The following is a 13,698-nucleotide window of genomic DNA, read 5'->3' on the forward strand; positions in this document are numbered from 1 at the left end:
CCCCAACTGGGGACATGTAAGTGAGCAACTCAAAATTTTCTTTGCCCTACACATACCTACAAATGACTGCAAAAGTACTGTGAGTACTGATTTGGAGTACGAATAAATTTTAGTGACTAGGCAAATTTGCATATGTGGAATACATGAATAATGACTGTACTTTGAGTATCAGTCAGACTTTCGATCTTTATTTTCATTTTATTAGAATTTTACAATAGCAATGTTCATGGTCTAAATTTTATATTATTAAACATCTGTACCAAACTTATCAGTATTTCTAAATTGAACAGTCACATATTTCCTTTTGACAGTTAATATTTATAGCCCAACCTCCAAGTCTTAGTTATTTATTTCTTACCAGCTGTTTTTTCCTCCTTTAGGAAACAATGCCCCCACCAACACATACTGCATTTTCTGGCCACCATCTGCCATTTGTTGGTTTTACGTATACTAGTAGCTGGTAAGTTTGAAAAGTTAACGTAATTTGGACAATTTAAAGCAAATTAAAATGAATTGAGGTTTTAAAAAATGTATAAGAGAGACATAAATCAAAAATTTTAAAAAATAGGATGAATCTACTACTGGGAAAAGTTACACATTGCAAAATGAATAGAATGTATAAGAATCTTAACTCATTTTGGAGGAGAAAAAATAGGACAAATAGAGAGCTCAGAATCTATCTGTTAACATTGGGGCAAGAATTAGATGGGTCCCATGCTGTTGAATAAATGTTCTTTAGGTGTCAAGCATCAGAACTTTCAGCTCGTTAATCTTAAGCATCTTTTCACTGACCCTTATTCGACTCATCTTTTCTTTCCTCCTTACCCAGTTTAAATTCCACTGAGAATGATTATAATCATTCCTTGTGTACCCCTTCAGTTCTTTGTGTCTCACTCTAAGTTGACATTCATTATTACAATTCAATTTTCTGCTTGTACCTGTGCAATTCAGTGTGTCTAGAGAAGAATATCTGGCCATTCTTACTGGTCTCAACCTCAAGTGCCCCTGATTGCTGCCTGGCAAGTGTACTGTATTACCATAGTGTATCCACTCCTCTTCTCTCCTAGATAACTATTCCATACTTTATACTTTCCTCTGAAACCTCTGTCATCCTCACTCTCAGCTGATGATCTCGCTTCCTCTTTCACTGAGAGGTTGAAGCAAACAGCAGATAACTTCCTCAAGTTCTCCTCACCAATTACCACCTGCCTACCTCTGGATCATGTACTCTTGTTTTTATGGATGAATTGTACGAGCTTCGAGCTAAGGCCCGCTCCTTCTGTCCCCTCTTGCCTACTAGTGCATTGCTTGCTGTTACATCATAAGTTTTTCTCTTTCTGTGTCACTTGCATAATCAGGTCATTCCCATCAGCTCACAAACATGTAGTTTTTCCTCCCTTCTTTTTTTTTAAAGATTGTGTTTTTCCTTTTTCTCCCAAAGCCTGCTGGTACATAGTTGTGTATTTTTAGTTGTGGGTCTTTCTAATTGTGGCATGTGGGACACCGCCTCAGCATGGCTTGATGAGCGGTGCCCTGTCTGTGCCCAGGATTCCAACTGGTCAAACCCTGGGCCACCGAAGTGGAGCGCTTGAACTTAACCACTTGGCCACGGGGCCGGCCCCTTCCTCCCGTCTTCAAAGCAAAATGTAAAATCTTTCTTAATGCCATTTTCTTTACCTGCTACCAACCATTTCTCTGCTCCACATTATAGCAAAATTACATCAAACTGTATTTTGTCCATTTTTCTTGTACTCTTCTCTCAGTGCCACTCCAGGCAGGTTTGTGCTCCCATCGCTTTGTGCAGACTGCTTTTATCGATGTCACCACTGAGCTCCATGTTGCTGAATTTAATGATCATCTCTCAGCCCTAGTCTTACTTATTTGCCTAGTCTCATCTTAGTTGTCATGGCCCCTTCCCATTAAAACACTTTCTTCTCTTGGCTTGCGGGGCACTTGCCTGATTTCTTCTTACCTTTCTGGCCACTCCTTCTCAGTCTCCACATCAGATACCTCCTAATCTCCCAGTGTCCCATGGCTTAGACTTTGCATGTTTTCCATCTATATTCTATGGTGCTCTCCCAGATTTTTGCTGATGACTCCTGAATGTGTATCTCCAGGTGAGACCTCTTCCCTCCCTTCTTAAAATCTCTCTTAACCACCTGCTTCAGATGTTCATAAGGTCATTTCTTATATTTCTCTGAATCTATTTTAGTGATCCTGCTAAAAGATGAGTCAGAACATGTTACTCCCCTGTTCAGGACCAATGGCCGCTACTCCCAGCCCTCAGCCCCTGCGGCTTCCTATCTTAACTCCAAACCAAAGTTCTTATAACTTTATCAAGTTCTATGTACATTTATCTTTCTGATTCTATTTCCTACCACTCTTGCCCTTACTCACTCCACTCCAGCCACACAGGTCTGCTTTCTGGCCCATGAACATGCCAGACATACTCCTGTCTTAGGGCTTTTGCACTTCTGTTCCATCTGCCTGGCATGTTCTTCCATCCCCTTGCTCTCTCTGGACTTTATTCAGTTACTTTCTGAGTGGTGACTTCCCTGACCACTTTGTCTAAGTTTTCTTTCTTTCTCCTCAAGACTTCACTTTCCCCTTTCCTGCTTTATGTTTCCTCCTTAGGATTTAAAACTGTCTAAAGTACTGAATATTTTACTTAGCTTGTTTATTTTTGTCCCTGTAACTGGAATGTAAGCTCTGCGTGGGCAGGTTTTGACTCTTTTGCTCACTGCTGAATGTCCAACACTTCAAATATTTTTAGTTAAATTGTGTTGAATTAAAGAAAGCATTTCTCTTTTGAATTCTGGGTTCTGGTAGAGAGGACCATGGTTAGTGCTCTTGACTTCTATTTCACTTTGGTGGTCACAGTGTTTTGAACTGCCAATAACCCTTCAGCAAACTTCATTTTATAATTTGTGATTATTAAAATAAATTCAAGATGATTTGAGCAATTTATGTTTTCATTTTTAAAAATGCTTCTAAAAGCTCATTGTTTGTGATTTTGCAAAAAATGTGTATTATAATCGTTCTAGATGGCAAACTGTAACTAGATACTCAAATTCATGTTTTAAGTGAACATTTCAAAAGGTTATCTTTTTTTCTTCAAACTTTTTATTTCAATGTAAATCCACTTTTTTTTTTCTTTTCTTCAGCGTTCTTTCTGATCGGAGCTGTTTGAGAGTTACTGCTGGTCCCACTTCACTGGATCTTGACGTTAACGTTCAAAGGACTCTAGATAACACCTTAGCAACTGAAGCTTATGAAAGAAGAATTAAGCGCCTTGAACAGGAAAAACTTGAACTTAGTAGAAAGCTTCAAGGTAAATATATTTTAAAGATGATATTTTCCCTTTTGAATTGGACTCAGTGTTATGAACTGTTTATTATAGGTGATTGTTTTACCTCAAAAAGGAATTTTTTTATTAAGTAGAAAAAATCAAGTTATAGAAATTTATGCAGAATATTGTATCATACCATTTCTGTAAACTCATGAAGTTAACAATAAACAGCAAAATAGTATTTGTTTCCCACACATGTATGAATAAATACCTTTGGGGAGAGGAAAATGGGACTACTGGGATAAAGGGAAAAAGTGTTATCCTAGTATAACACTTACATTCTGATGTGTGTCACTTGGCATAATGTGCTCAAGGTCCATCCATATTGCAAATAGGAGGGTTTCCTCCTTTCTTATGGCTGAATGATATTCCATTGTGTGTGTGTGTGTACCCCATCTTTTTTATCCATTCATCCACTGATGTGCATTTAAGTTGTTTCCATATCTTGGCTATTGTGAATAATACTGCAATAAACATGAGAGTGCATATCTCTTTGAAATCCTGTTTTCATTTCCTTTTGGTGTATACCCCGAAGTAGAATTGCTGAATCATATGTTAGATCTGTTTTAACTTTTTGAGGAACCTCCTTACTGTTTTCCATAGTGGTTTGACCAATTTACATTCCCACCAGCAGTGTAAGGATTCCCTTTTCACAACATCCTCACCAGCACTTGTTGTCTCTTGTCTTCCTGATGATAGACGTTAATGTGTGAGGTGATATCTCATTGTGGTTTTGATTTGCATTGATTTGCATTTCCCTGATGATTAGTGAGATTGAGTGTCTTTTCATGTGCCTGTTGGCTATTTTGATGTCTTCTTTGGAAAAATGCCTATTTAGTTTTTCTGCTCTTTTTTTTTTTTTTGGTGAGGAAGATTGGCCCTGAGCTAACATCTATTGCCAATCTTCCTCTTTTTGCTTGAGGAAGATTGTTGCTGAGCTAACATCTGTGCCAATCCTCTTCTACTTTGTATATGGTATGCCTCCACAGCATGGCTTGATGAGTGGTGCTAGGTCTGTGCCCAGGATCTGAACCTGTGAACCCAGGGCCACCGAAGTGGAGCATTCAAACTTAACTGCTACGCCACTGGGCTGACCCCCCTGCCCATTTTTTAAATCAAGTTGTTTGTTTTTTGTCAAGTTCTATGAGTTCTTTATATGTTTTGGATATTAACCCCTGATATATCTGATATATGGTTTGCAAAAATTTTCTCCCATTCGGTAGGCTGTCTTTTCATTTTGTTGTTTCTTTTGCTATACAGAAGATTTTTAGTTTGATGTAGGCCCATTTGTTGATTTTTGCTTTTTTGTTGTTTGAGCTTTTGGCATCATATCCAAAATATCATTGCCAAGACCAGTGTCCAGGAGTTGCTTCTTGATGTTTTCTTCTAGGAGTTTTATGGTATCAGGTGTTATGTTTAAGTCTTGGATCCATTTTGAGTTAATTTTTGTGAAATAGGGGTGGAATTTCATTGTTCTGCATGTGTTTCTCCAGTTTTCCCAGCACCATTTGTTGAAGAGACCATCCTTTCTGCATTGGGTGTTCTTGGCTCCCTTGCTGAATATTAGTTGACCATATACCCTGGGATTTAATTCTGAGCCATTTGTTCTGTTTCCTTGGTCTATGTGTCTATTTTTGTGCTGGTCCCATACTGTTTTTATTACTATGGGTTGTAGTATAGTTTGAAATCAGGAAGCCTGATACCTCCAGCTTTGTTTTTTCCTCAGGATTGCTTTGGCTGTTCAGGGTCTTTTGTGGTTCAACACACATGTTGGGATTGTGTCTTCTATTTCTCTGAAGAATGCCTTTGGTATTTTGATAGATATTGTGTTGAATCTGTAGATGGCTTTGGGTAGTATAGATATTTTAACAATAGTAATTCTTCTGATCCGTGAACACAGGATGTCTTTCCATTTGTTTGTGTCTTCTTTGATTTCTTTCAGCAAAGTCTTATAGTTTTCATTGTACAGATCTTTCACTTCTTTGGTTAAATTTATTCCTGAGTATTTTATTGTTTTTGATGCTATTGTGAATGAGATAGTTTCCTTTATTTCTTTTTCAGATGCTTCATCATTAGTGTAAAGGAATGCAATTGACTTCTGTATGTTGATTTTGTATCTTTCAACTTTACTGAAATCATTGATTAGTTCCAACAGTTTTTTGGTTGACTCTTTGGGATTTTCAGTATATAAAATCATATCGGCAGCAATAGCAACAGTTTTATGTCTTTTTTTCTGATTTGGATTCCTTTTATTTCTTTGTCTTGGCTAATTGCTTTAGCTAGGACTTCCAATACTATGTTGAATAGTGAGAGTGGGCATCCTTGTCTTGTTTGTTATCATAGAGGAAAAGCTTTCAATTTTTCTTCCTTAAATACAATGTTAGCTGTGGGTTTGTCATATATGGCCTTTGTTATATTGAAGTGTGTTCCTTCTGTACCTAATCTGCTAAGTATTTTTATCCTGAAAGGATGTTGTGTTTTGTCACATGCTTTTTGTGTGTCTGTTGAGATGATCAGTTGATTTTTATGTTTCATTTTATTGGTGTGATGTATTACATTTATTGATTTGTGAACCTTGAACCATCTTTGCATCCCAGAGATAAATCCCACTTGGTCTTGGTGTATAATCCTTTTAATGTCTTCTTCAATTCAGTTTACTAATATTTTGTTGAGAATTTTTTGCATCTTTATTCATCAGGGATATTGGTCAATAGTTTTCTTTTCTTGTGATCTCCTTGTCTGGTTTTGGTATGAAGGTAATGCTGTCCTCGTAGAATGAGTTTGGAAGTGTTCCCTACTCTTAAACATTTTGGAAGAGTTTGAGGAGGATTGATGTTAATTCTTCTTTAAATGTTTGGTAGAGTTCTCCAGTGAAGCTCTCTGGTCCTACGGTTTTCTGTATTGGGAGGTTTTTGATTACTGAGTCAGTCTTTTTACTTATTATTGGTTTGTTCAGATTTTCTGTTTCTTCCTGATTCAATCTTGGTAGATTGTATGTTTCTAGAAATTTATCCATTTCTTCTAGGTTATGTAATTTCTTGGCATATAATTGTTCATAGTAGTCTCTTATAATCCTATGTAGTTGTGTAGTATTAGTTATAATCTTTCCTCTTTCATTTCTAATTTTATTTATTTGAACCTCCTTTCTTTTTTCCTTAAAACATTATCTTCTAGATAAATGTTTATGAATTTTGTTTATCTTTTCAAAGAACCTCTCTTAGTTTTGTTGATCCTTTTTATTTTTTTTCTGATCTCTATTTCATTTATTTCTGCTCTGATCTTTATTATTTCCTGCCTTCTGCTAATTTTGGGCTTAATTTGTTCTTTTTTTTCCTAGTTCTTTGAGGTGTAAAGTTAGGTTGTTTACTTGAGATCTTTCTAATTTCTTAATATCTGTGTTTATGGCTATAAATTTTCCTCTCAGAACTACTTTTACTGCATTCCACAAACTTAATATATTGTATTTTCATTTGCATTTGTTTTGAGATAATTTTTTATTTCTCTTGATTTCTTCTTTGACTCATTGATTGCTCAAAAGTATGTTGTTTAGTTTCCACATATTTGTAGGTCTTCTCACTTTCCTCTTGTTGTTGATTTCTAGTTTCATACTGTTGTGGTCAGAAAAGATAGTTCGTATGATTTCAATCTTTTTAAATTTGCTAAGATTTGTTTTTTGTCCTGTCATATGATCTGTCCTGGAGAATGTTCCATGTGCACTTAAGAAGAGTGTGTATTCTGCTGCTATTTGATGGAATGTTTTTTATATGTCTATTAAGTCCATTTATTCTAAAGTATGGTTCAATTCCAATGTTTCTTTGTTGATTTTTCTGTCTGGACGTTTTATCCTTTGCTGATAATGGGGTATTGAAGTCCCCTACTGTCATTGTATGGTGGTTTGTTTCTCCCTTAAGATCTTTTAGTATTTTGCTTAATATATTTTGCTTGTTCAGGTGTTGGGAGCATATATATTTACAATCGCTATATCTTCTTATAGTATTGACTCCTTTATCATTATATAATGACCTTCTTTGTCTCTTGTTACCATTTTTGGCTTGAAGTCTGTTTTGTCTAAGTATGGCTACACTCACTTTGTTTTGTTTTCTGCTTGCTTGGAATATCATCTTCCATCCCTTCACTTGGAGCCTATGTGTGTCTTTAGAGCTGAAATGAGTCTCCTGTAGGCAACAAATAGTTGGGTCTTGTTTTTTTATCTATCGAGCCACTTTGTGCCTTTTGATTGTTGAGCTCAATTCATTTACATTTAGGGTGATTATTGATATGTAAGGACTTACTACTGCCTTTTTATCTTTTGCCTTCTGGTTATTTTGTATCTCTATTTCTTTTTCCGTCTGTTTTTGTCTACCTTTGTAAGTTGGTGGTTTTCTATGGTGATTTGCTCATTCTCCCCTTTTTTAATGTTTCGTGTCTCTGCTCTAGATTTTTGCTTTGTGGTTACCATGAAGTTTACATAAAATATCTCATAGATAAAATAGTCCATTTTCTGGTGATAGCAACTTGTCTTCATTTGCCTATAGAGGTTCCATACTTTTATTCCTCCCCTTTTGGCCCTGAGCTAACATCTGTTGCCAAACTTCCTCTCTTAGCTTGAGGAAGATTGTCCCTGAGCTAACATCCATGCTAATCTTCTTCTGTTTTGTATGTGAGATGCCACCACAGAATGGCTTGATGAGTGGTGTGTAGGTCTGCGCCCAGGATCCGAACCCATGAACCCCGGGCTGCTGAAGCAAAGTGTGCAAACTTAACCACTACACCACTGGCCATCCCCTACTTTTTATATTTTTGATGTCACAAATTATCTCTTTTTATGCTGTAGATTCATTACCAAATTGTAGAAGCTGTAGTTATTTTAATGCTCTCTTCCTTTAACATTTATGCTATAATTGTTTAACACTGTTCTAAAATAAAGTTGCAGGTTTCTAATTCTGACTGTCTTTTTATCACCTTAATCAGAGTTTTGCATACTTTGATCTTTTCATTTCAGCTTAAAGAGCTCAACATTTCTTGTAAGGCAGGTCTAGTGGTGGAGAACTCCCTCAGCTTTTGTTTGTCTGGGAAAGCCTTTATATCTTCTTTATATGTGGAGGACACCTTTATCATGTAGAGTATTCTTGGCTGCAGATTTTTATTTTTCAATACTTTGAATATGTCATTCCACTGTCCTGGCCTATAGAGTTTTTACTGAGAAATCTGATAGCCTGATGGGGGTTCCTTTGTAGGTTACTTTCTTTGTTCCCTAGCTGCCTTTAAAATTCTTTCTCATTGACTTTTAACAGTTTCATTATAATATGTATTGGAGAAAGCCTTTTTGCATTGAAATAGTAAGGTGTTGTTTTAGCTTCGTGGATTTGTATGTCCAGTTTCTTCCCCAGGTTTGGGAAGTTCTCAGCTATTATTTCTTTAAATAAACCCCTCGCCCCCTTCTCCCTCTCTTCTCCTTCTAGCATACCCATTATCCTTATATTGGCTTTTCTAATGGAGTCTGATAACTCATACAGAGTTTCTTCACTTTTTAGAAATCTTAGTTCTCGCTCCTTTCCGCCTGAATCATTTCAAAATTCCTGTCCTCTAGATCTCTTACTCTGTCTTCCATCTGGTCTGCTCTATATCCAATACTTTCTAATGCACTTTTCATCTCATTGGAGTTCTTTAGCTCCAGAATTTTTGTTTGGTTGTTTTTATAATTTCAATCTCTTTTGTAAAGCACTCCTTGTGTTTATTAATTTTGTCCCTGAGTTCATTGAGTTGCCTTTCCGAGTTTTCTTATAAATTGTTGAATTTCTTCATAACAGCTATTTTGAGTTCTTTATCAGTTAGATCACAGTATTCCATGTCTTTGAGTTTCGTTGCTGGAGAATTGTCGTTTTCTTTTTGTGATACTGTGTTGCCATGCTTTTTCATAGTGTTTCATAAAATGTGCCTCTGCCATAACGTTTGAAGTAGCAGACACCTTTCCTGTTTAGATAAGGCTTTGTTTATTTTGATTCTAAGAGTTCAACTGGTTGGCGATCAGAAGCCTTTCTATTGTTTTCCAGAAGTTGGTGCTGTAACACAAGTTTTTGGTTTCTCAGAACTCACCTGAGTTGACTCACCACCAAAGCTGACTCACCACCAGAGTTTGGAGGATGTGTGAAAAAAGCTGGTGGCAGAGGGGTAGGGAGTGTGCAAGTCTTTGGGTAGGTAGGCGGGTCCTCGAGTGGGGGATCCCAGAAGTCTGTGGGCAGACAGCAGGAAACGCATTCCTTCAGTTCTTTTTGTCTGCCTTCTTCCCTTTCCTTTCTTTCCCCCTAGTCATGGAGGTCTGTCCTCAGAAGTCTAGGTGTTACTGAAGAGCAAAGGTGTCTCTCCAGCTGCAGCCCTTGCAGCCAGGCCGACTTTCATTTACCACTTTCACTTTCCACCTCCTCTGCTAGAGAGATCACTGCTGCCACCGCTGCTGCAACTATCTTGGCTCTGTAGCCTCCTCCGAGTTCCAACCCACCCCCTTTTGGATGCACAGATGGAGGGCTCTCTCGGGTGTTCTGGTGTGCCTTGCAGAGGCACTTTTGTTTGGTTATGGATGTCCAGTTCGTTGCAAATCGAAAGGGAGAGGAAAAAGGAAGGACTCATGCCACCATGATGCTGATGTCACTCTGTTTGGATTTTTAAGTGGTGATATACGTACAATAAAGTGTTCAGGTGTTTACTTTTAAGAGTAAGCCCTGTAAATGTTGAGATCTGTGTACATTCATATTATCTCCATCCCAGCCAACATGTAGAACATTTCTAGCATAGCATAGAAGTTCACTCATGCCCTTTGCCACTTTATAACTCATTACTCTGAAGTAAACACTACCCTACCATTTTTCACCATAAATTAATCTTACCTATTCTTGAACTTCATATAAATGGTTTCATACAGTATGTTCTCATCTGTATCTAGCTTCTTTCATATAACATGTTTTTCAGATTCATCCATGTTGTATATGTATCAATAGTTTGTTCCTTTTTTTACTGCTGTTTAGTATTACATTGTACGTAAATACTGAAAATTTATTTATCCAGTGTCTTCATCCATTCTGGCTTGTATAACAAAATACAACAGATTGGGTGGCTTATAAACAACGTAAATTTATTTTTCACAGTTCTAGAGGCTGGAAGTCCAAGGTCAAAGTGCCACCATGGTCAAGTGAGGGTTCATGGCCAGCACCTTCTTGCTGTGTCCTCACCTGGTGGAAGGGGCTAAGGATCTCCACGGGCTCTCTTTTATAAGGCACTAATCCCACTCATGAGGACTCTACTCTTATAACTTACGCACCTCCCAAAGGCCACTCCCTAATAACATCATCTTTGGGGATTAGGATTTCAACATATGAATTTGGGGGACACACAGACATTCAGACCATACCTTACAATCTGTTGTTGTTGAACATTTGGGTCTTTTCCATTTCTTTTGATGGTCATATGTGTTTAATTTCTCTTGGGTATCTACCTACGAGTAGGATTTCTGGGACATAGGATAGTGTATTTTCAGCTTTAAAAAGGTATTGTCTAAGAGTTTTCTGAAGTGATTGTATCAGTATTTCCACTTGTTTTATATTCCTATGCAAATTTGATATTGTTAGCTTTATAACTTTTAGCCATTTTGGTGTCTGTGTAGTGGTCTCTCTCTGTGATTTTAATTTGCGTTTCCCTAATAAGTATAAGATTGAGTATTTTTTCATATACTTACTCTCCATTTGGGTATTCACTCTGTGAAGTCCCTGTTCAAGGTTCTTGCCCATCTTTTCTGTTAGGTCTTTGTATATCTTTTTTAAAAATAATTTTTATTTTACCACTTTATAAACAATATAAGAACCTTACAACAACTCTTTGTGTAGTTGTTATATAGTTTATATATATATATATATATTTTTTTTTTGGTGAGGAAGATTGGCCCTGAGCTAACACCCATTGCCAATCTTCCTCTTTTTTGCTTGAGGAATATTGTCACCTTAGCTAACATCTGTGCCAGTCTTCCTCTAATTTGTATGTGGGATGCTGCCACAGCATGTCTTGATGAGTGATGTGCAGGTCCATGCCTAGGATCTGAACTTAGAAACACTGGGCTGCCCAAGCAGAGTGCACAAACTCAACCACTACACCACCGGGCCAGCCCCTAAATATATTCTTTTATTCACACATTTACCCTTTTGCCACCTTTTATTTCTTCCTAATGATCCATGTTTCCATCTGGAATCATTTTTCTTTGGTCTGAAAAACCACTATTAGTATTTTTTGTGATATTTGTGTATTATGACAAAATCTCTCAGATTTTGTTTGTCTGAGATGTCTTTATTCTGCCTTCATTTTTGAAGTGTATTTTGCTGGGTTAGAATTCTAGCTTGGCAGTTTTTTCTTTCAATGCTCTACAGATGTTATTCCATTGTTTTCTGATTTCCATTATATTTGAGAAGTCAGCTGTTAATCTTGGTCTCTTGAATATATCTTTTTTTTCCCCTCTGGCTGCTTTTAAGATTTTCTTCTTAACTTCAGTTTCAAGCAGTTTGACTTTATCTGCCTAGGAGTGGTTTTCTTTTTATTAATGTAAAATCCTTTGTGGGATTCACTGAGCTTCTGGAATCTTGATTGATATCTTCCATCAATTTTGGAAAATTCTAAGCCATGACTTCTATAGATATTTCTTTTGCCCTATTCACTCTCTACTCCTTCTGGGACTCTAATTGTGTATATCTTAGACTGTGTCCCACATTTCTTTTATTCTCTATCCTGTTCCTTCCATTCTTAGTTTTCTTTGTGCTTAATTTTGATATTTTCTATTGACTTGCCTTCAAGTTTATTAGTCCTGTTTTCTGCTGTATCTATTCTGATGTTAAGTACATCCAATGACTCTTAATTTCAGATATTGTCTCTTTTAGTTCAAGAATATCCATTTGAATCTTCCTTAAAGTCTCTGATTCTCTGTTGAAATTTCTCATCTTTTTGTCTATCTTTTCCTCTATTTTCTTTAACATGTTAGTAACAGTTATTTCAAAGTCCTTGTTTGCTCATTCCAACACCTGAATCATCTGTGAGTCTGTCTCTATTTCTGTTGTTTTCTTTTGATTATTGATCACACATTCCTGCTTTTCCAAATATCTCATAATTTTTATTGTATGACAAATATCGTGAATAAAAATAAGACAGAAAATGGTGTTTATGTTATTTTCACTACAGAGAGGATTTTCCTTTCTTTGTCCAATCAGGAGTTGATCTAGGTCAAGGCTGGGTTGCAGTTTTAATTAGACTTGGCCTGCCTCCTGTCTCACAGGTCATGGAGAATTGGATGGATCCTGGTTGGGGCTCTTTCTCCCTCACTGTATAAATGGTGGGAGATTTATTGTGTCCCTCAGCCTCCTACCCCAATGCCACTTCCAAATTTAGCAGATGTCTTGATGGGGATACGGATCATGTGTTTGAGACAGTCCCTCTTTCTGGAGCGTGACTGTCTCTGAAATACTTCAATACTATAGGAGATCCCAGTCTGACTCATAGAAGCTCCCTAACTTCCCATGCATTTCCCAGATACAAGAAATGTACCACGAGGAAAACAACACCACGTATTTACAGAGCCTGAGGTTTCCAAATTGTTGCAGCAGCCCCACCCATCCTCCAGAAGCTGTGATTTTTTTTTTTTTCCCCCAATGCAATATCCCTCAATTCAGGGCAACCTTGAGCCTAAGCTTCCTCACAGGATTGGATTCGTTTCCAAAGTAAGAGGCAGCTGTCATAGTCTTTTCACCTCAGGGTGGCTCATCCCTCTCTGATTTATTTTACTTAGTCCTCTTTGCTTTCCCAGATACATGATGTTGGTAAAAATAAGATTTTTACAAATTATGTAGTGTATTTTTATTTTTCTCAACAGGAGCAATAGAGCAATGACCTGTTGCTTCCTGCTCCATCCTATTCTGAATGAGAAATTCGTATTTCCCAGGGGTTTTTTGTGTTTTGAATTCTTCAATATGATCCTAGAGAGTATCATTACATCATTGGTATCATTTATACAAAGCAAACCAAACGAAAATATAAGATCATTGCCTTTTACTGTTAATCTCTGTTTCATACAATGGCATGGGTTAACATATAAGCAGATTCATCCATTTATCAGCTATATACTGAGCGCCGATGAGCCAGGAACTGTTCTGCACATAACCAGGCATATAATAATGAAGAGAAAAAGAAAAACTACCTGCCCTCGCAGTGCTTACATTCTATTTTGAGAAGACAGACAATAAATCAAATGCTAAGCAGGGTCATCAGCTGAGAATAAGGAAGGTGGAGAGTGTATTAGATTTTTAACAAGTAAAAGAGAA

The 13,698-nt window shown here is 37.0% G+C and overlaps 1 protein-coding gene across 20 annotated transcripts in view; it reads left to right on the top strand.

The window, feature by feature from the left end:
* Positions 1 to 13,698, top strand: part of CDC42BPA (CDC42 binding protein kinase alpha) — a 327,094-nt gene that overhangs the window by 175,231 nt on the left and 138,165 nt on the right. For all 20 annotated transcript variants that reach the window (XR_011535397.1, XR_011535396.1, XM_070602640.1 and 17 more), the window contains 2 exons: positions 381 to 460; positions 3,165 to 3,331. Coding sequence is in view for 18 of the 20 variants with exons in the window: in XM_070602640.1 (XP_070458741.1) it covers positions 381 to 460; positions 3,165 to 3,331 (247 nt within the window). In the remaining 2 variants the exon portion in view is untranslated. The remainder of the gene's footprint in view (positions 1 to 380; positions 461 to 3,164; positions 3,332 to 13,698) is intronic.

This window comes from Equus przewalskii, chromosome 31, assembly GCF_037783145.1.
Source record: "Equus przewalskii isolate Varuska chromosome 31, EquPr2, whole genome shotgun sequence".
NCBI classification, from domain to species: Eukaryota; Metazoa; Chordata; class Mammalia; order Perissodactyla; family Equidae; genus Equus; species Equus przewalskii.